The 22,222-nt window shown below is 59.6% G+C and overlaps 2 protein-coding genes across 2 annotated transcripts in view; one reads left to right on the top strand and one right to left on the bottom strand.

Annotated features, from left to right (window-relative positions):
- Positions 1–19,916, top strand: part of LOC119090164 (tensin-1) — a 66,712-nt gene extending 46,796 nt beyond the window's left edge. The window contains exons 8-10 of the mRNA XM_037212955.1: positions 17,653–17,844; positions 18,641–18,831; positions 19,901–19,916. Of these exons, the coding sequence (XP_037068850.1) occupies positions 17,653–17,844; positions 18,641–18,831; positions 19,901–19,916 (399 nt within the window). The remainder of the gene's footprint in view (positions 1–17,652; positions 17,845–18,640; positions 18,832–19,900) is intronic.
- Positions 19,917–22,141: 2,225 nt separating this feature from the next.
- LOC119090166 (tensin-2) overlaps positions 22,142–22,222 on the bottom strand; it is a 109,196-nt gene continuing 109,115 nt past the window's right edge. The window contains exon 11 of the mRNA XM_037212956.1: positions 22,142–22,166. Within this exon, the coding sequence (XP_037068851.1) occupies positions 22,142–22,166 (25 nt within the window). The remainder of the gene's footprint in view (positions 22,167–22,222) is intronic.

Here is a 22,222-nt window from a genome sequence, read left to right on the forward strand (position 1 = left end):
ACAGATCATTGTAAAATCGGTCACACGAAGGTCTACGTCCGTCAGATGAGTATCCATTCAGTCGCGTTTACCCCTCATTTCATCTATATTGCAATGGCGTGAATGTTCCCCGGACGGAGCTTAGCTCTGTGCCTTTGACCTTGGCGCGATAAAACGGGCAGGGTGATGGATAGTTGGCGCTACATGACCTTGGCCCCAGGGCATGCTTCCAAGACAGCAGACCCGACGGCAGGCTGTGCATCGACTGCGATTGTGTGCGGCAAGCCTGCTGAAAACTGTTTTGTTTTGTAGTGTTTGTGCTTCTTGGCAGTGTCTTGCGCGGGTACAAACAACTTCTTGGGTGGCGGGTCCGGTGCTCGGTGCTATGATTAGCCAGAACTGCGGTGCACGGGACGTGTCAGCAAACAACTCAGACGGCCAAATGTATTTTAACAATTAAAAGTTACGGTACTCTGTGAGGAGAACCGCATTTGGATGTTCAACGTACCGTCGAAAAGTTGCTTTGGTGCTGTAGATTTTTGTCATTTTTAGTGACCTGCGACGCGAACTCAATTTCTAATCCCTTCCATTTTCTAAATCCCATGGCACGTGGTGCTGAGCAGCGGTCCGTCGGTGGCAGCCGCCGCCAGCGCAGGAGCGGGCCCGGCGGCGGCCGTCCGTCTCCAGCAGGTCCGGGCCATGAGCTCGTGCCGGCCGGCCGTGCTCTGGCCGGCCGGCCGGCCGCCAGACTCGCCGCTGACGTCAGCTCTCGGCCGATTGTTATCGGCCGCCGTCTGATAACGGCGCGGTCATGTTGCACGCCCGATGGGCCGCCGAGGTCACGCTGAGGGCGTTCCACATCTGCGCGTCGTTAGCCCTTCCTGCCGCGCCGGCCGGATGCTCGGGTGTGGGGCGTCACCGGGCCGAGTGCGGAGAGACTCCCGGTCTGGTGGGGAGGTACTCCCGGCGGAGTGTGGAGATGCTCCCGGCGGAGTGTGGAGATATTCCCGGCGGAGTATAACGACACTCTCGGTCTCTCTGGAATGACTCCCGGTCGAGTGTGAAGTGTCTCCATGGGGACTGGGCGGAGCGCGTCCGGCGCCGCTGCCGGGGTGGTGGGAGGGCGTCGCCGACCGGCGGCCCCGGCGGGCCAGTCCGGCTGTTCACCCCTCGCAGAGGATGCTGTGGAATGCACGCTGCACGCTGGTGCCCGTGGCTGCGCCGCCGGCCATGGACCAAACGATGCCGCCTGAAACTGCATGCGCGGACGACCGCTGGCCGGGCCGGAGCAGTCGGCCCAGCGGCGCCGTGGCCCGCGCCGGCTCTGTGACGCACCGCGAGCGCCGGCACCGCTGACGGCTGTTGTGCGCTGAAGGCCCGTCGGCGACCCTGCAGCCGTCGGCGGCCTCGCGGCGCCCGCCGGAAATACGCCGCAGTGGAGGTGGAGATCCGTAGTGTTGACACTTGTGAGCCCTAGCGCTGGTTTCTCTCCGTGAGTGACAGACCGGGATCTGCTGGACGTGGAGGGATCCAGACTTGGTGGAATTGCCGATTGCCTTTGGAGTTTCGGCTTATGCATCGGACAGCTCCCTGAGCCCGCTTAATCTCTGGTGAGATGTTTGGGCGGGCCCTGGGAGGGAGGGTGGGTGCGCGGCACCCCATGTGACGTGACCGGGTGTCACGCGGCCGGCCAGAGCATCGTCATGGGCTGTTCTCGTGAGCGGCGACCCGACCCTCACGGGCCCCGCACCGTGACACGCTTGGCCACAGGGCTGTCCCGCGGGGTGGTCCGCGAGCCGTCCGCGGTGACACCCGTCCCGCGGGGCGCTCCACGCGCGCCGGAACCGGGCAGGCGCGCGGCCCGACTCGCTGCCACGCCTGGCTGGCCGGTGGTCGGCCGTGGTCACCGTTCTCGGCCGGGGCGCGCGGCTCAGCGGCTACGGCGCCCGGCCCGTGCGTCCCACGCCGTCGACGCCCACCGCTTCATCACGCCCCGGGCGTGTCGACGGTCGGTCCCGCGCCGGTTCGGGCTGCGCTCGCGCGTAGAGGCCGGCGCACAGCCGCCGGTGAGAACCGTTGTTGAGAACTGCTGGTGAGAACCGCCGAATGGGCTGTGAGATGTGGGCTAGTCGGGACGCCCGGAAGGCTCCGAACGAAGGGACGGATCAGGCGGACAGGCGCCCCGCGTCATGAGCTTGGGTGGCTGGTTCGTTGGCAGGAGCTTGAGGCGCTGGTGACTTCAGTTGCACGCCTCTCACAGAGTTGGGCAGAGGTAGAATGCGAAGCGTGGGACTTGCGGGTTTTCGGAGCGCTGCGTTTGTTTTCCGTACACTTTCAGGGCTAATCATTTGACGTTCCACTGTTTAGAGTGATGCGAGACTCATTTGGAACAAGCGAGATAGACGAGCGTGCGAAATTCTCGTGCCTAATTCAAAGTTGCATTGAATGAACTCAATATTTGGAACGTTTTTTCCTCGCTGCGTCCACAGAAATGTGAGATCTCGAATGTCATTTAGTTTTAACGGGGGCAGCCGCGCCCTACTTCACCTCGTTCACTCGGCGGCCTGTGCAGAGCACGCGCCGCAGACCTCTGCCCTCCCACGCGCCTCGCCCGGCGGCTTGTGCGGAGCACACGCCGCAGACCTCCGCCCCGCCTACGCGCCTCACCCGGCGGCCTGTGCAGAGCACGCGCCGCAGACCTCTGCCCTCCCACGCGCCTCGCCCGGCGGCTTGTGCGGAGCACGCGCCGCAGACCTCCGCCCCTCCTACGCGCCTCACCCGGCGGCCTGTGCAGAGCCGGCGGTGCAGACCTCCGCCCCGCCCGCGCGTCTCACTGCTCGTTTTTACGGCCCCGCATATCCGCTCCATTTCCGGCGGCGGCGGCGGGGGCGTCGGCGCGGTCGCGACGTTTGCGACGTCGCCTCGATCGGGCCGATCAAAGCGCCGGTGGTCGGCCGCCGGCTGGTCGGCGCTCCGCCGGCCAGCCGGGTAAACACGGCGCCGTCCACAAATACTCGGCGCCGTTCAGTCACGCGCCAGCGAGACGCGAGTGCAGCCGGCTGCCTTCGTCGAGAAACGGACGCTGACCCGGGTTCTAGCCGCAGCGCGAGGCCGTGGGACGGCCTGGCGACTGCCAGCAGGTCACTGTGACTCATGAGGTTTCACGCCGGTGGCCTGGTGTTTAACATGAGGTAGTGGGTGTGGCTCTGGTAAAGCGGGCGGGTCTCTGATATCACCGTCGGGTCGGGTCCCCCTGGCCGGCGAGGTGTCTCTCATTCTTGCCGGACTTTTTGAGGAAGAAGCACTGTGAGGGTGCGTTAACCTAGCCCTCCAGATTAGCGTTAATGTTGCATGACAAGTTGTCGGTGTGGTGCGATGCGGCTTTGGATGTTTTGTGAAGTCTTCAGGCGAGGTGCTCTTCATTGCTATTTACAATCCCTTGCGACGGCTTGGGAGATGTTTGGTTACGGGTATACTTTTGTCCCGCCTTTTAACTGTTCTGTTTTGTTTGGTTGATCCATGCATGTGTGTACGTTTATGTGGTTCTCCTTTTTTCTGTTACTAAGCATGTCTTCTGGTCCTTTCTAGGCGTCATCTCACTGCAACGAGTCAGGAGGTCGGGTGAGTTGTGCATGCACTCGACACGGCGCGCCATGAAGGCAGCCACTGGTGGTCGGGGGGAATTTCTCCCCAATTTCCGCGAAAGTGTGACATTTAGGCTGTGGAGGTGCATGGAAAGCAATGGTTTGGCGAGTGAGTTTGCTCCCTCGTCGTCTTCTGAAAGTTTCTACGCGCTTGTGACCCACAACCGCGATATACTGGAACGCCGTTGTGAGAACTACATACGTGGAAGCGGTCCGTCGCACCATGCCTGCCCATGGCGGTGTGCCGTCTCGCTCTAGCTCTCCAGACGTTTAAGACGATATTAGATTCCGACATCGCCCTTTATATGCCTTCTCTGGTACAAGACAAGCTGTTGACAGTTTATACAGGGGTCCCATGTATATAACAGTAAGAGACAAGCTGTTCAAAGTTTATAGAGGAGTCCCATGGATATAACAGTGGGGGACTCTTCCCCGGACAAGGGACTGTGGAAAGAGTACCAGAGGCCTATTACCTTTTTCCGGTCAGGAGCCTGAAGAGCCTTTCTGTCCCAGCTCGACAGACTTGCCGCCTACTATCCTGGCGATACGGGATTCTGGGCACCCTGGTTGATGCAAACGTCCTCGGAGGAATACATCACACAGCAGTACCGTCCCTGATGCACGAGACCCTTTGACCAAAACGGTTAGTCCCGGATCGGTGAGGGGCCTTCACTGACTTTAAAAGATCATTTATCAGCCCAGGGGATCCAATAATTGCTGCAAGAAACGCAGTTCGGGTTATCCGGTCTCTTGCCGAGGCTGTACGGAGTGAGTCCCCTGTTCGGCGCTGAGGTCACGTGACTGGGGCATGGCCATTCCATTGCCCCATTGTGCACCCTTTCATTGTCATTTGGCATGTCTGCCTTGGTTACCACAGGTCATAGACCAACGCAAGGGACCCCAGGGGTCTCGTCACTGTCCATATTTAGCAAAGTGCTCCTGACCGCCTTGGGGCCTCTTGTCCACACAGGATCCCTGGTAGTCACTGTGGGCCCCATGGGACCCCTTGTCCACACAGGATCCCTGGTAGTCACTGTGGGCCCCATGGGGCCTCTTGTCCACACAGGATCCCTGGTAGTCACTGCGGGCCCCCGTGGGGGTCTCTTGTCCACACAGGATCCCTGCTAGTCACTGTGGGCCCCATGGGTGTCTCTTGTCCACACAGGATCCCTGGTAGTCACTGTGGACCCCATCGGGTCTCTTGTCCACACAGGATCACTGGTAGTCACTGTGGGCCCCATGGGGCCCCTTGTCCACAAGGATCCCTGGAAGCCACTGTTGGCCATATGACCGACATAGGGGCCCCAATTGTTTCAGGAACCCCCAATCAATGTAAGAGGCATTCTGGCGTTCACGGCGCGTTTGCCCCTGCATGGTAATCAGCTCCCCAGACCGACTGTTGAGTGTCGATGGTCTCTTGCCGACATACGGGCCCTCATCGCCTCAGGAGGCCAACGATCGGCGCAGGAGGACCTCTGACTGGCATTCCAAGGCCCGGTCCCTCGGCTGGGGTCCCTTATCACGACCTCCAGTCAGCCGTTCGGACCTTTCAATGGGGCCCTAGATCACCTGCCCCTGAGAGGACGTACACGTGCCTCCTTTGCCCTGCGAATGTCCCCCTGCGCCGACCTATGTCGAATCCAAACAAATAAGCTTATTTTCGTGGTCTTGGAGGAGGAGGAGGCAGGGCGAGGGGGCGTGGTACCATTCACCCCGTCGTTGAATTCGTCAGCGCCGGAATAGGAGCGCTGCAGCGTCATCACGCCACCTTCTCTTCCGGAAAAATGCGAAGCTTGATTGCTTAACTCTGCCAATAGGTGGCGGTGCGTATCGCAATCGCTTCTGGCAGCCGCGGTGCGCGGTCTGTTTATCGTACGATACGCCAGTTGCGCTGTGGAGTGTGGACCCTACAGTTGATAAATGGCTGATGCAAACACGGTCTTAAACTTGGTGCGCCTTACGTTGGCTTCCGTCGGATTTGTGGCGTGCCGGCCATGTGGGAGCGCAGCTGAGCGCCGAGTGGATGTGGCTGGGCGGACACATATTTCGGGTAAGAGCAAAGTTGCGCCCTAAAGTAGTGGGTTCTATACGGTCGGATTCCCACATTCATTGAGTAAAATCTTGGCGTGTGTGCTCGACCCCCAAAGTTGGGTCGGTTCAGAACCAACTAGGTCCTGTACAAAGTTGAGAATGTCCCGGCCGACGGCCCGATATGGTGCAACAGCCAGTTTATGATTGTATGTGCTCTGCCGAAGTTTTAGATGAGTTTCATCTCAAGCCGCAGCATAAATTCAAAATCGGAATCAGGGCTTCCACGCGACGTGGCCAACCCACGTGACCTGACCGGACATGTCCCGATCTGGCCTGACCTGACTCGACCTGACCTGACCTGACCTGACGTGACCCGTGCAGGAGCGGGCCGGGGCCGGTCAACGCTCCCGCGACCCCACACCGGAGCGCTACCAGGGCAACCAGGCCTGGCAAATCTACCATTCGCACAGGCAGCAGGAGGGGGCTGCGGCCCCGTCGGTAAGCGGCAGGAGCTGCCGGGCGGCACCATCCATGCACGGGCGCACCTACCCCGGCACAGGCGCAGCTAATCGGTCGCGGCACGCCAGACCACGGGCTGCGAGAGGCACAGAGAGCACGACGGCCGCTGCCCCGATCGGCTGGTGCTGTGGTGCGACTCTCGGCACTGTGAACATAACAGGGCTTGGTTTGGAATCACCAGTGCTAACATTCTAAGGTGGCTGGGATGGACTTAGTTGAAACAGCTGGACTAATGAGAACTTAGTTAAAAGAGCTGAACTAATGTCAATAAAGCCGTTTGGACATTATGTATGCTGGTTTTGCGTGATATTTTTCGTGGACTTCTCCTTTTATGTTGAGTTCACTGAACCCTATTATCGGCATGATTTATTTTATTAGCTCCCGTTTGGTTGAGATCAAAGCTTTGACTGTGAGTTGAAAACCGAACACTTCAGGCACTAATCGCGCGAATGTGTCGACAAGACTGAATTTTGGCCTATGTGTTTCCCAGTGACAAGAATCGCACCCACGGTATGAAAGCATTGAGTAACCCGCCATGCCAAATTTGCCGTTTCTTGTAATTTCTTCCAGCGACTTCCAAATTACATGGAAGGTCCTTGACGGCGCCAAAGACGGCAACGTCGGAGCGACGAAGGCCACGTCCCGCGTGATTCGCTCCACGACGTGATCCGTTACGTGGCGTGGTCCGTGGCATCGCGTGATTCTGTACGATTTTTGCCGAGCTTCACCTCAAGCTCACTTGTGATGTGGGGAGGGAGCGTCCATTTGAAAGGTGAAATTTGGTGTGATGTCATGCTGCAATTGACTCGTGACGGCATTGCAATCTAAGTGTTTTGCAACGTGCTGTTGGGATGTAGGCGGGAACTGCCGCGATGCAGTTAGGTGTAGAAAGGTCAGAACGTTGTACCGGGCCTGTCCCACACTGCTGACGCTTGCTCACGCTGTTTGGTAATCCCGAAGAGGCTAGGTCATGTCCTGGTAGCTCTTCACCAGCTGCAGTCTAGTTCCCTGTCTCAGTGATTGATCGCTCAAAGATCAGCTCTTTCCTGCTCACATCGTGGCCAGTTGCTTACATCACAGACGGCTGCTTACATCACAGACAGCTGCCTACATCACAGACATCTGCTTACATCACAGACAGCTGCCTACATCACAGACGGGCCGCTTACAATCACAGACATCTGCTTACATCACAGACAGCTGCTTACATCACAGACAGCTGCTTACAATCGCAGACATCTGCTCACGTGACGTATGGCTGCACACTTCATATATAAGAAGCGGCATCGTTCTGGAAAGATTCCCGACGAAGTGGTGGAATGGCCAAGACGTTGTGTGTTTACTTGCACACTGAACAGAGACGATAGTCCAAACAATTTTTCTATTCGTGTTACGCACGCCTGGTCTCATTCCGTAACGTTGCAGCTAATTGTTGCCGACCCGACGCGGCATCCAGGTGACGAAAATGGAGAAAGTGGAGCATCAGGCTAGTGCGCGCAAAGAATCATCCGGCTTTTCGGTTCAGTTGTAGAGACGTTGATCGCGCACGGTTAAAATTGAAACTCAATCGTGAGCGAACGGGTCGGACTGATAGATGAAATAACGAGTCACGCTCTGAGAGGCGAGCTGGACGGACTCCACCGTTGGAGCAAGACAAATCTAGAAAAGTCATTATCAAACGTCGAGTCAAAGGCGAGGTCACAACTAGCGACGGATGAAGATCTCACCCCCATATGGAACTCACCACAAGAGCTCACGCAGCCAAAGATCAGAGGGTGAAGGAGATTCACGTCCAAAAGCTGGAGGAGCTCGAGAGCAATAACACAGCCTCAAGGACCGAACCGGAAGGACCGAACTTCACTGCTTTGAAGTCGCGAAGGCACTGTCCAGGCATCGTGGCCCATATAGCAGAGACTGCAACGCGGGACGTGAGAAAACCGGAAGATGAGCTACACCAGAATGTCAGGCAAGCATCAGAAAGTGTCCAACCACAGAAGCCAAATGTGACAAAAGAAGAAAAAGCGGCCATCAAGACGCTGGATAATAACGAGATTGCCATCACATTCCCAGGTGACAAAGACCTTGCCACAGTAGTCATAAACAAAGCAGAAAATACTCGCAAGGTGAACGAACAACTTGGTGAGTGGTGTGACATGCAGCAAACCGAAGAAAGATCCTACGTCAGCAACCGAACGGAAATTGACCAGTCTCCTAAAGATGAACAAGGACGAAACAAATTATCAACATACGCTGCTCAATGCCAAAATCTAAATCAACATCACGGCAAGCTAACTCACATCTACGTACTACCAAAGATGTACAAGACCAACATATATCTAAGACACATTGTCGGCTTCGGACTCCACTTGCTGTCCGCTAAGCGAGCTCATGGTCAAGCGGAAAGAAGACAGTGATCATCAATAGAATCAGTCCTCCCAGGAGCAAGTCATTGTCATGCGTGAAGAAATCAGTCTACTCCACTTCAGTAGTACAAGATGTGCGTCTGACCAGACACAGGGCCTACAAAGAACCAGGTTCGACGTAGCGAGCCTGTGCAACAACGGACCGACACATGAAGCCGTCACCATTGTGCCGAACAGGTTGGAGACCGATGACGCGCTACCGAAAAGAGTGCGAACTGCCGGGACATGCCGGAAACCAACAGCAACCGGTCGCTGCGTGAACTTCCAGTCGCGCCACCTGAAGGCGGTCAAGAAAGGCATGGTGAGATGCCTTCAGTTTTGTGCAAATGTCGTCAGTGATGATGATGAAACTAGGGAAAGTGAGAATTAAGCCACTTAACCCAGGCACTCCGCAGGAACGGGTAACCAAAACACTTCTCAGCCTAGATGCCGAAAATCATCCAGAACAAACAGGGATGCCAAAATAATAATGAACTGCGGTATCATTACCGGCATCATTTTCATTATCAACGGTATCATTACCGACGAAAGGGACCTGTCAGACAAGATTATAGTGATTTGTGGACGATGGGATATCGGGTGGCCTTCAAAAGCGTCTCAACGCTCCGGGAAACGCTGACCAACGTCAGACCACCGACACCAAGGAGCACGTGAAGAACTGCGCATACGACATACGACAGATCGGAGCAGATCCTCCATGGCAGAAGGGGACGTCCTGTATCGGTCGGACAGGAAAAACGCAAATAAGTAACCGTCTGAGGCGGAGGTCTGAATGCTGATGTGACAAAGCATACATGGTCCGAAGTCGATGGCCAGCCGGCATGGAATGAGATAAACTTCATGGACAGAAAGAAACACTGGAAAGTGAGACAAATCAAGGAGATCTCGGCAGCTGGTATCTGTTCTGCCCCAGCAGCTGCTGTTTGATTTTGTCCAAACAGCTGCTCCTTAATACTTTCCCGGCAGCTGCTGATTAGTTCTGTCCCGACGGCTGTTGTTCGATCCGGTCTTGGCAGTTGCTGCTTGATCTTGTCCCGGCAGCTGCTGTTTGATCCTGTCCAGGCAGCTGCTGTTAAGTCCTGTTCCGACAGCTGCTGTTCGTTCTATCCAGGTCGCTGCTCCCATGCCATCCCGGCTGCTGCTGTTTGATCCTGTCCCGGCAGCTGCTGTTAGTCCTTTCCCGGTCGCTGCTCCCATGCTGTCCCGGCAGTTGTCTGCAGCTCGGCTGGCCATCGATCGGCGCTGGAGCGCGCAGCTCCGGCCGCGCCGCCGTCTCTGCAGCACGCCGCGCCGTCAGTCGATGCCGACGCGCCGTCCCAGCCGCCGGAGAGTCGGCCACGCCGAGCGACCGCGGCTGACCGCCTCGGGGCACCGCGCGGAGGTGTGGCGGTGGCCAGCCCCAGGCCCGACTTCAGCTCCCTGTGCACATCGGCGCAAGCAAGCAGTGTCGTCGGTGACCTGAAGCGGGCACGCCGGCGCCCGGCCGGAGCGGGTCGAGTGGACCGCCGAGGAACTGGCACGGGAAGACCCCGCCGCCCGCGGCCGTGCTGACCCCCAACTGCATGGGCTTCGTTTGAACCGCGTGCTGGAGAGGCCCCGAATGTGAACTGCAGCTGCAGCTACAGCCCGCAGCTGAGAGGGCAGCTCGTGTCTGCCTTGTGGAAGAGGTGTCAGTGGTGTTGACTTTCTGTTGAGCGCGCGCTGAGGTCGTGCGGGAAGACAAAGATATCCGGTCTGAAACAGTCCACGGACCCCACTTGGTGCGATGCCGGCGGGTGGTGAGCGTGATCTCCGGGCCGCTGCGTGAGGGTGTGCGCTGCGAGAGGGCTCACCGGCGCCTGCTGACGGCGCCGGCCGGACCGCACCGGCGCGCCATGTAGCTCCAGCCACCGTGCAGCCATGCAGCAGGTCCTGCGTAACATGGAGTACTTCCGGGACTACCTGGCCTACCAGCAGCGGCGCGAACAGCGCGAGCAGCACCGGCGGCGGCGCGAGCAGCGCATGACGCGCAGTCTACCGGAGCCGGTGCCGGCTGCGGCGGCACCGGCGGCCGCGGCCGACACGGGCTCGGAGAGCGAGCCGGACGGCGGCCGGGCGCCGCGCCGGTCACGCGCCGCCGCCAAGATGCGTCGCCGGCTCAGCCACGACATCAGCGCCTACCAGGCGCGCGCACGAGTACGGAGCGAGGCATGGATGCCGGCGGCGCGTGCCCGACGGTCCGGCGTGGGGGGGGGGGGGGGCACATCGCTGCATGCCGTCGCTTGGCCCTGACAGACGTCCCGCAAAGGAGCAAACTATGTCGGATATATGTACTACAAGCATGGCTATTTTGTAATAGTTGCGATCATTGTTGGTAGAATAGGAGCTCTTGGCTTCACGCCTGAGTCACAGGTGGCTGGCATAGACTATCGTCGGGGTGTTCGACTTCTCATCCTGCGTGCTGATGCGTGGCACCCCTCAGCTCTGTGGTGGAGTGGGATGTGGCACCTGTTGGGCCGCCGTATGGCTGCACGCGCCGTTCCGGCCTCCCGCGAACGATGTCACCGGTTTGAAGCGTCGAACGAGGCGCGCTGGCGCTCGATCGACGCACCTGGGTTGAGGCTGCAGCTCTCGGAGGTCTCAGGGTAGAATGAGCGGTTGACAGGTGCTCGTTTTGTAATCTCATCGACGAGCTGTCGGAGACAACGAAATGGAGGAGTGGAAAAACTGCACGGGGAGCCGCCTGCTCGGCAGTTTTGAGCCTAGTTGGGTGAACTGTTCCTTCACCAAACGCATGTTCCCGCGTTCTACTCAGCTTCTCCGTGGGTCAAACTCGGCGTAACTGACGGCGTACGCTCGCGTCGGCTGGCAGCCGGGCTCGGGCAAGTGGCCGATGCGCAGTGCGGTGGGCTGGGCGCGGTGCACGACCCACCATTGACCGGCACTGTGACGGGGACACGCCGCCGGCGGGGATCAATGCGGCTGACGGTGGCGGCCTGGGGGTGGCGGCGGGGCGGGGTGGCCGCCTCATCGGCACCTGTCGTCGGCCCGCTCGCCGGTGCCGGCAGGTCGGACACGCACGTCCCGCCGCCGCGGCGCGGGGGTCGCGCGGCCGTGCCATCGCTGTGGGGTCACAGCAGTAATGTCACGTGCTGATGGGGCGTGTCGGAGGGTCGCTGCGATGCTGTCACGCAGTTGAGGGCCTCATGTCACCTGACCGCGAACCGGAGCCGTTGGCTTCCGTACGAGCCCCGGCCATTGTTTGGTGGCTCGCGCGCCGCGGTATTGCAGCAGGCGTGTTGTGCGGACGCAACGCCGGGGCTCAGCGGCCGTGGCCAGGCAGGACAAGCGGTGGATGCTTCGGGTGCTCTGCGCACCGGCTGATAGCGCTTCCGAAGACTGCCGTGCGCTTGCGGAGACGCTGTTGCACCATGAAGGACGCATTCTTGAAGTGGGACGCTAGTGGATGACTCTAAATTCTATTATTGCAAATAATGTTCCGAAAATGCGCGTACCAATAGGTATGTTTGTGTTACACGTGTACGTAGAGGGCAGAACAATGAGTCAACACGCGACTGGTATGCACCGCTGCTGCGGTGTATACCAGCCGCGTATTTTGTTGACACAATTTGTATTTTGTGGCTCCGGCAAGCGTTCATAAATGCGTACCCAATGCCACAGTATTTTCACGGAAGGGCGACTATCGGCATAGCTGAAGACACCGTGGGACTTTGTAGTGGATGATGCAATGTTCTTCGCATGTAACCCAACAAATTTATGTTAGCTGCACCCAATCCCGGCCAATATAACCCTTTAACAATTGCTATGTACCATGAACGTCTTTTGGATTCGGACACATGCTCTGCATTCTGACGAGATAACAGTTAATAATAATATGCTTCCCTTCCGGCTGCATCGGATTATTGTTGTTGTTTTCGTTGCTTGTGCTTTTGTCTGACATTCACAGCACCTGAAACCAGGAGTTCCGTTCGTTCTTCCAGCCCGTCCGGTGCTGAGCAAATCTGTCAGAAACGGCGTAAGACATTGACAGTTGCATCGTTTTTGTGTGTCAGCTATATTATGCCCAATTAAAACGTTCCGGTTTCTGGACACTGGCGAAGACTGATCACCTTGTTAAAACCATCGGCGTCTTGCGTGCTAATTGCTGACGGTAAGGGTGGTCGGCTAACTCTTTTGTTCTTTTTCAGCTCCAGAATGACCCACTAGCGAAACCACGGCAGCCACCAACTAAACCGGTGAGTCCGCGACGCCGCGGGCGCCGCGCACATCGCCGCAGTATATCGCATATATATATATATATATATATATATATATATATATATATATATATATATATATATATATATATATATATATATATGTATATGTATATGTGTGTGTGTGTGTGTGTCATGTAAGTGTATCATATGTATCTTCACACAATGTTAGACCGATCAAAAAATGTAACAATTCCCTGATTGAGTTTTCGACGTTCTTCAGCCTCGCCTAAACCCTACAGTTTCAGGATCCGGCAAGCTATGCATGCCTGCTGCTTGTATGCTACGGGATTTCAGACTGCATTCAATAACGACTCCATCAATACTGGCCTAACAATTAGCATTCTCAGACCGCCCGTGATAATGAGTTAGGTTTGGCTGTGCGGCACGTGACCGCTGAGTGATGTTCATCGCGCCGCTGCATTTATCCGCAGTGATTCCGGGTCGGTGCTTTGAACAGCTGTCGTGCCGGTCGGTCCCGTAGCGTGTCCTCCCGCCGTACTGGTCAGCTCCGAAGAGAATCCTCCCGCCTTGTCAGTGAGCAGTCCCCGAGGCGTGTCCCCCCGCTTTGTCAGTGAACAGTCCCTGAGGTGTGTCCTCTCGCCTTGTCAGTGAGCAGTCCCCGAGGCGTTTCCTCCCGCCGTACTGGTCAGCCCCGAGGCTTGTCCTCCCGCCTTGTCAGTGAACAGTCCCCGAGGCGTGTCCTCTCGCCTCGTCAGTGAGCAGTCCCTGAGGCGTGTCCTCCCGCCTTGTCAGTGAGCAGTCCCCGGGACTTGTCCTCCCGCCTTGTCAGTGAGCAGCTCCCGAGGCGTGTCTTCTCGCCTTGTCAGTGAGCAGTTTCCGAGGCATGTCCTCCCGCCTTGTCAGTGAGCAGTCCCCGAGGCACGTCCTCCCGTGTTCTTGGCACTAGTAGCCGTGAGCTCAGCTGCCGACTCAAAAGCCCAGCGTCCGGACAAATTTCCTCGAGGTGCTCTGGCACAGAAACAACTAATCAGCATTATCAGGCTGATCGGACCATTTTTCGTCCTGCTTTCCGCTCTCGTTGCCGTATGGGCACGCACGCACGGCAACACTTCAGCGTTCCCGCGCACTTGAGGTTGGTGGTCGGCTCAATGCCGACATTCGCGGTCGGCCTCTCCTGACAACGTGGTGTCGGTTTACGGTCCGTGCGGGACGCCCCAGCGGGAGACGCGTCGGCCTGCGTCTGGCACACGCTCCTGGTCAGCCTGCGGGGACCATGGGTCCGTTCTCCTCGGCGGCGGACCTTCCGGGCCGGAGCGGCGCGCCCGGGCGGCCGTGGGACGGCCCGCGGCGGGTGGAGCCGGCGGGGCCCGGCTCTGACCGGTTGGGCGGCCGCTCGGCGCCGCGCGCCGGCCGGTTCTGCGGCGCCGCCGGCCCGACTCCCGTCCGCAACGCGCTCCCTTATCTCAGGTGCGGCCACGGCCAGATCAATTCGGCTGTATCTAATCGCGGCGTGCAGCCCGGTTGGCCGGGTCGATTCGTGGCCGCTGCGGTCCGAGGCGCAGTGTGTCGCCGACGGCAGCGCCCGCGGTGGAGTGCTGCGGCGTTCCGGCACCCCAGCAGCCGCTCGGGCGCGGGTGCGGCGGAGCGGGGGGAGTGCAGCGGGGTGCGGACCGAACTGACGCGGGGCGACCTCAGAGAAGAGCCGGGGCTTTACTGGCTGCCGGAAGCGGGGAAGGATGACGGTTCGAGCGGTGGCTGAAGTCCACCCAGCGGACTGCGACGGACGAATCCCGTGGTGGGAATCGAATCAGAAGTTGTAAGTGATTCAGAGGATTAAGTTCGGGCTGTCAACCGGAAACGGCATGTGATCGGTGGCCTGCCGGTGAAGCCAGTGACTCGACCGGTGAGAGCGGCGTGGCGGCTATGAGGTGCGCGTGACACCGTGGCCAGGCACCAGCTGCAAAGCGCGGGCACAGGTAAATCTGCATACAAAATGGGGATTTGCGCGTGAGCTTCTGGTCCAATCTCTCCGCACTTGATGGGAGTCGCAGGTGCGACTCAGGGATGGAAAGCACTTCGAAACGCTGAGATGGAAAGGATTGCTTCTAGGGACAAATGTAGCATAGAATGGGGCATATCTGACTGTAATAGAAGCTTTGCTGGAATGACCCATTACCTCCGAACGGCACGTGCTGCCCGCCAGGTCCTTGTGACCCGCCGAGAGACGTGTTCGTGCTTTGGATGGGTGGCAATCAGCTGCGTGGTCACGAGCTCCGGGCGTCCGGGTCCAGCGTCGCGTCCATCAGCCTGTGCTGAACATTATTCGGCACCAGTCAGGAGTCCAGTCGGCGCCAGTCAGGAGTCCAGTCGGCACCAGTCGGGAGTTCAGTCGGCACCAGTCAGGAGCCCAGTTGGCACCAGTCAGGAGTCCAGTCGGGAGTCCAGTTTGCACCAGTCGGGAGTCCAGTCGGCACCAGTCGGGAGTCCAGTCGGCACCTGTTGGGAGTCCAGTCGGGAGTCAAATTAGCACTAGTCGGGAGTCCAGCCAACACCAGTCAGGAGTCCAGTCGGCCACTATGATTCCCGCCAATCGGAGAGGATGATCAGCTGGCGCCATTCAGCAGTCCTCCGCCGCACTCTCGCGCCAACCATGAGCGCAACCTGGGCCCCCGCTGGCGCGCGAGCTTCGCGACGGTGCGCCGCAGAACCAGGAGAACGCCGTCCCGCAGGCTGACGAGGCCGGCGCTGCTGAGCCAGCGACGACTCGCCTCACCAGCGGAGACGCTCCGCAACAGCGTGTGACGAGCCGTGCGGCGGACGCTTTTGACGTAGAAGAACGCCGGCCGCCAGCTCAGCTGCGCCGGCGGCCGCCGGTCGGGCCGTAACGAGATCAGAGCGGTGTGCGCGCGGCTGCAGGACCGGTCCCACCGGGGCCGACTCGGCACGGTGCGACGCGAACGACCGGCGGCCCGGTCTGAGACGGTGCTGACGGCGCGGCTGTGAACTGACGCCTGAGTCGGGGTCGGCCCCCTGTGTGTCGGGGATTGGCCGGCACTCCCGTGGTCGGTGTACCTGGAGTCGACTGGCACCCCTCAGGTTGGTGTACCGGGAGTCGACTCACGCTCCTCTGGTCGGTGTGCCAGGAGTCGACTGACGCCCCCTGGTCGGTGTGCCGGGAGTCGATTGGCGCCCCCTGGTCGGTGTGTCGGGAGTCGACTGGCGCCCTTCTGTTCGGTGTACCGGGAGTCGATTGGCGCCCCCTGGTTCGTGTACCGGGAGTCGGCTGACGCCTCCCTGGTCGGTGTGTCGGGAGTCGACAGCCGTCCATCTGGTCGGTAAATATTTACGGTAGCCGCTGGTGCCGGCCAATCAGCCGGCCAGCGTCGCTGTTGACGGGTCCCTGCTCCAGCCGCGGCCCCGGCTCCGGCCCCGGCCCGGCTTCGGCCCCTGCTCCAGCCGCGGCTCCGGCTCGGGCCCCGGCCCGGCTTCGGCCCCTGCCCCAGCCGCGGCTCCGGCTCGGGCCCCGGCCCGGCTTCGCCCCCTGCTCCAGCCGCGGCTTCGACTCCGGCCCCGGCCCGGCTCCGGCCCCGGCCCGGCTTCAGCCCCTGCTCCAGTCGCGGCTCCGGCTCCGGCTCCGGCTCCGGCCTCGGGTTGGGCTTCGGTCTCTGCCCCACCAAACCAGGCACAGAACCAAATGCCTGGCATGCATGTTATGAGAGTCCTTCATATGGTGACATACACTGAATTCGTCGAATTTCTGGAGTGATGCAGTGCGTGCATTGGCCGCGCTAACGCTTAGTCGCCCACATGCTGGTTTTCTGACCTCGTGACCGAAAGGTTGCTTGAAAAGGAAAGATTGCTCGCCAAGATCAGGTATAATTCGACTGCCACGCGCACAGCCCATTACACAGAGTACCACTGGCACGCCGCCGGCTGGAGCTGGAGCTCACCTCCACGCCACACCGACGCGGGAGAGCACCGCAGTCCCGCCCTGCAGCCGGCGGCGGTCCGCGCGCCTATCGCGGCGCCACACGCTCGTGAGAACAAGGGCTGGCTCTGTCTGTCCACCGCGGCGGCGGCGGCCGGTGGCGGCACACGTGCTGTCTTCACAGGCCCGCCGCCCGCGGACGCCGGCGGCCGCGGCTTCGCGCCGTGTCACCATATCAGCGCCACCTGCCGGCGGGCGGCCACTTCGGCATTTGCACAATGGACGCCCTGATCGAGTCGGTTTGCTCGACCGGCACGCCAGTATCGCCGCGTCGTGTCAACAGTGCGGCGGCAGTGTCACCAAGGTCATGCTGCAGCAGAGGCCCGATCCGCGTCCGACGCTCGCTCGTGAATTGGCGAGCTCCTTCTGCTCAAGTGGCACTTGGCGTCGGCTTATTGGAGCGATTAACACCAGACGATAGGAACCGAACTTTCCGGACGCAGTCGCTCTTGCTGCCACGGCCGGCCGGAACCCGTTCCCACGGATGGGGCCGCCTCAGGGCAAGTTCCCGGTCAACTTTGAGAAGAAACATCGAGCTAGGAAACCCCAGCGCAGCGCGGTCTGGCGGTTATCTGCGCAGACTATTTTAATGATGACCTGTGCCGGCTTGCTCTGTTACAGCTCCCTCAGGGCATATTGGTGGCTGGGCGGAGGTCTCCGTGTTGACCTGTGCCGGGTTACTGTTAACAGGGGTCGCTCTGTTACAGCTCCCTCAGGGCAGGTTGGTGGCTGAGCGGTGGTCTCCGTGCTGACCTGTGCCGGCTCGTTCTGTTACAGCTCCCTCAGGGCAGGTTAGTGGCTAAGCGGTGGTCTCCCGTGCTGACCTGTGCCCGTTCGCTCTGTTACAGCTCCCTCAGGGCAGGTTGGTGGCTGGGCGGAGGTCTCGGGAGCGGCCAGGTCAGACCAGCATGGAGCTCAACTTCGTCACCCAGCGCGTGATGGCGCTCTGCTTTCCACCGGGCGTTGATGCTGCCACCTACCGGGAAAATCTACGGGAAGTGGCGCAGATGCTGCAGACCAAGCACGGCGACAGCTACATGGTAATTGGGATTAGAGCTGTGCCGGTCTTTTGGTGATGGGTGGACCGGTGGAATGTGGTCCTGCCGGTAAGGATCCATTTTGCCGAGGATTAACGCAAACGTCTTGTAATTGACAGGAAGGCATTCAATTATTGGTGTCTGGAAACCAATAGATACCCGGTCATGTTGAAACTGAAAGATTCCCGGACCTACTGGAACTAATAGGTTCCAAAAGGTTCTCTTTGAAGGGTAGGGCGTATGAGGAAGTGATGTAATTTGATTTGCTAAGAACGACTAGAACACTGTGTTTAAAAAAAAAACAATTCAGCTTAACCAACTGCGAACAATGTCGTGTCAGCACTGTAGCGATGCGAAAGAAGTCAACCTCAGCCAAATGCCGTGGCGTCGATGTGGGCGTACTCAACAGACAAGACGTCGGACGTAGTAACCCGCTCTGTCAATGCGCCTCCGTCCGACCGGAGTGAGTCTGTGCAGCAGAATATGCGTGACGCTAACACCGGCTGACGTGACGACCGTGTAGTCGGATGGTCTATGCAGTGGTTACGCGTGACACACATGCAGACAGTCATGACACGCACGAGCGAAGCGTCATCTGGAAGTTCCGGAACCACGCTGCCTAGGCCTGAGTGAGCACGACCTGAGCTGAGCTGAGCTGAGCTGAGATGAGTACGACATGAGCTGAGCCAAGCCAAGCTGAGCTAAGCTGAGCTGAGCTGGCCTGAGCTACGCTGGCCTGAGCTAAACTGAGCTGACCTGAACTGACCTGACCTGACCCGCCCTGTGCGGTACGCCGCAGATCTTCAACCTGTCGGAGCGCCGTCCGGAGCTGTCGGAGCTGCACCGCCAGGTGGCCGAGTACGGCTGGCCCGAGACGCTGGCGCCGCCGCTCGACAAGCTCTGCAGCATCTGCAAGGCCATCGACAGCTGGACGGCTGCCCAGCCGCACAACGTGGCGGTGCTGCACTCTCGCGGCGACAGCGGCGACAGGTACCCGGCGCCGGCGCCCTCAGGGACTCCCGTCGCCCTCGGTACCCGGCACCGGCGGGGGTCCGGCACAGGGTGTACCCTGCGGGCATTTGGCATCGGACGTACCGGGCACCTGGTACCGCATACGGCATCTCAGATACAGTCATTCGGCATGGGATATGCCTGACACCCGCGTCACCAAACGCCAGACGTACCAGGCATAAGAGATACCTGACGCCCGGCGGACACCCTCTACCCCGGCAGTCCGGCACCGCAAATACCCGGCAGCCTTCACAGCCGGCGCCAGGAGTCCTGGTCACCCTTGCCACCGTTACACATATACGTTGCAGCCTTTTTATATGCACCTGGCATCCTACCACTGATGCGGCCGACACTTAATAGAAATGTAGAATATGTACACAATACCGTTGCTGTCGGCACCCAGTAGTAGATATAGCTGGTTTCCAGCATCCAGCACCACGCCTATGCGACACCCGACACTAGATACACCTGGCACCCGACACCAGCCCCCTCCCCCCTCCTCCCTCCCCGTCACCCATTTGAAGTCAATAGCTCCTGTGACATCGTTCCTCATGTGTGGAGCTTTGTATTCCATTAGGGACCCTGATTATCCTCACCCATGCTTGCCTGACCTCAATGTGAGACCAGATCACACACCGTGAAAGAACACTGCCCCCCCCCCCCCGCAAAAAGACGGAGCAGTTAGATAACAAAACAGTCCTAGAAAAATATGGCACGCTCCATGAAACATGGCACGACTCCATGAAATATGACACGCAACGGCACGACTCCTCCGCCATCGCCTCGCCCCGCCAAGCGATGGCACGGGTTCGCCACCATCGGCCTGGCACGCCCAGACGCTGGCACGGCCTCGACACGTCAGGCCTTTGTCCGGCCGCGATCTGCGCCGTTGTTTTTGCAGAAGTGGGCGGGGGAGGGGGCGTTATCTTTCCCGTCGTCGGCTCCGACGGCCGCCGGCTGCAGCGCGCCGAGCCGCTGAAGCTGGCAGGCGGCGCCGGGCTGGGCCAGACCTGACTGCCGCACTGTCCCGACATGTTGTTGTGGCCAGGTGTCTTCGGCACTGATGTCGTTCCGGCGAATACAGATCTGCACTGCGTTCGTGTTCAGCGATTGCAGCCGTTTCAACACGGGCGTCGCCACCACGCGGAGTTCTCAGTTTCTCATCACCCCACCGGGTCAGCGCGCCACAGTAACCTGACGGCGTGACGTGCGTGACGTGACGTGTCGCGTCGGACCACGGACGCGTCACGCGTCACGCAGCGTCTCGGCTGCGCGCTCTACCCGGCCTCACCGTCGACGGCGGGCGTTGTTGCAGAGGCGGCTGGGACCGGATTGGCGTGGTCGTCAGCGCGTACATCCACTACTCCAACATCTGCCGCAGTCCGGAGCAGGCGCTCGACAGGTTCGCCATGAAGAAGTTCTTTGACGACAAGATCCGACACTTGGACCATCCGAGCCAGAAACGGTGAGCTGGGGCGTGGCGCCTGCAAGGTGTCGGGCTTAGCCAAGCTTGTTTGCTGAGCTGAGTATCCGCCTGGGCGTTGCGTACCCAGGCGGATATTGCGTACTCAGGCGTACCCGTACCGTCGGAGGCATTGGTTACTATCGGAGGCGAGCACGCGAACGTGGTGCTTTCAATATGATCACGCTCCGCCGTAGCCCATTGTGTTGCGGACGAAAGCAGACCGCGAATAAGGGAAATGTTTCATTTGGGTCAGGATCGGTTGAGGGGTGAACCGCCGTACAATATCATCTTCACATTGAGAATGCAGTTGGAATACATATGTTTGATGGCTTGTAGCAGTCCTGCGCGATGGCCAGGCCGGTTTACGTTGTGGAAGGGGATTCGCCGGTGTCCAGTGCGCTGGATCGACAGGGATCAGAGCATGCTGGTCATTATGCATGCATATCTTGTTTTATTGATGCTGCGCCCAGAACTTTAAAAACGCCGTCATGGCCTGCTCGTGTTTTCTAGACGCGTGCATTGCCAGTACGATGCAGAACATTTCAGTCCAGCTCGTTGTAAGCATCAGCGCCACAGGCACGACGGCAAGACGTGTTTCTGGAATACATTATCTTTCACGTCCTTTGGCGTGCAACTACGTGCCACCGCACCGCGCGCTCCCGACGAATGTCGTCTGTGATTCGACATGGCACCTAACGCCACTCGTGAACAGGCGACACTGCACCCTGCACCCATACGCCATGATAGCGGCGATGGACGGCGACCATTGGCGTTCATTGAATGCGGTGCCTCGGACCTCATTGGCTTGCGGCCGGCCGGTTTTGTAGTGAGCTGGGCTTCCGTGCTGGCTGACGCCGGCGGCTTGCCGGCACGGCGTGTCTGACTTTGCTGCGGGCCGGTGGAGAGGTGGTCGGTGGGTGGGAGCCCGCAGTCGCCCCTGGCCTCAACAGAGGAGGTGGGAGGGGTGGGGTGGGGGGCGTCCGCCGCCACTCGCGTTCCGGACAATGACTCTGAGAGTCGCCTGCAACGAATGACGTCTGCCAGCTCACTCCCCCCCCCCCCTCATAGCTGCCGGAGGCGATGGCCGGGGAAGGAGGGGGGGGGGGGGGGCAGTGGCGGTGGCCGGGCCCGCTTCCTCGCCTTATCTCTGTCTTCAGTAGAGGACTTCACGGCTCGTTAAACCAACCCAACGACGCCCAAGTGGAGTGGAAACGTGTCAGATTGGGAGCAGAACTTTGGGAAAAGTACGGGTGAGACGCTTACGAGATGCTAGATACAGCCATAGCTCCATGAGAAGTGGGTGGACCGGATGAAGGAAGCCTCACCCGTGAGGGCCTGTAGACCCCAGGGAGCGTGTCCCTCAGCAGAGGCGTCTCCGGGCCGGTCGGGCGCCACGCTCCGCGGCTGGCTCGTCAGCGGCGCCCCAGCGGCGGGCTGGCGGTGGACGGAGCTGACTCGGGCACACTGGCTGCTCAGTCCTCGTGTCTAATGCCCTTCAAAATGGGGAGTCCACCGCCACCGCGACAACCTGCGCGGGATAATGGAATGCCCGTCACCGCGTCAGCCCCACGCGTGACGTCGGTGCGAGCGGCGGCTCACTGTTACCGCGCGTTGTCAGGTACGTCAACTACTTCGCCGGCCTGCTGTCGGGCCTGATCCAGATCAACAGTAGCCCCCTGGGTCTGCACCACCTGGTGCTGGTGGGCTCGCCGCAGCTGCGGCCCGCCGGCGGCTGTCGCATCTTCGTCCGCGTCTACCAGGGCATGGTGCCGGTCTGGACGTCCGCCGTCTACAGCGTCGACGACCGCGCCAAGTACACCGTCATCAGGTCAGGCGCAGTTGTGGGCGGCTGGTGGCCACTGGGCCGTGCGTGCCGTCATCAGACATTTGTATTTGCGGCGCGTG

This window comes from Pollicipes pollicipes, unplaced genomic scaffold (genome assembly GCF_011947565.3).
Source record: "Pollicipes pollicipes isolate AB1234 unplaced genomic scaffold, Ppol_2.1 Scaffold_3087;HRSCAF=3621_pilon_pilon_pilon, whole genome shotgun sequence".
Classification (NCBI taxonomy): domain Eukaryota; kingdom Metazoa; phylum Arthropoda; class Thecostraca; order Pollicipedomorpha; family Pollicipedidae; genus Pollicipes; species Pollicipes pollicipes.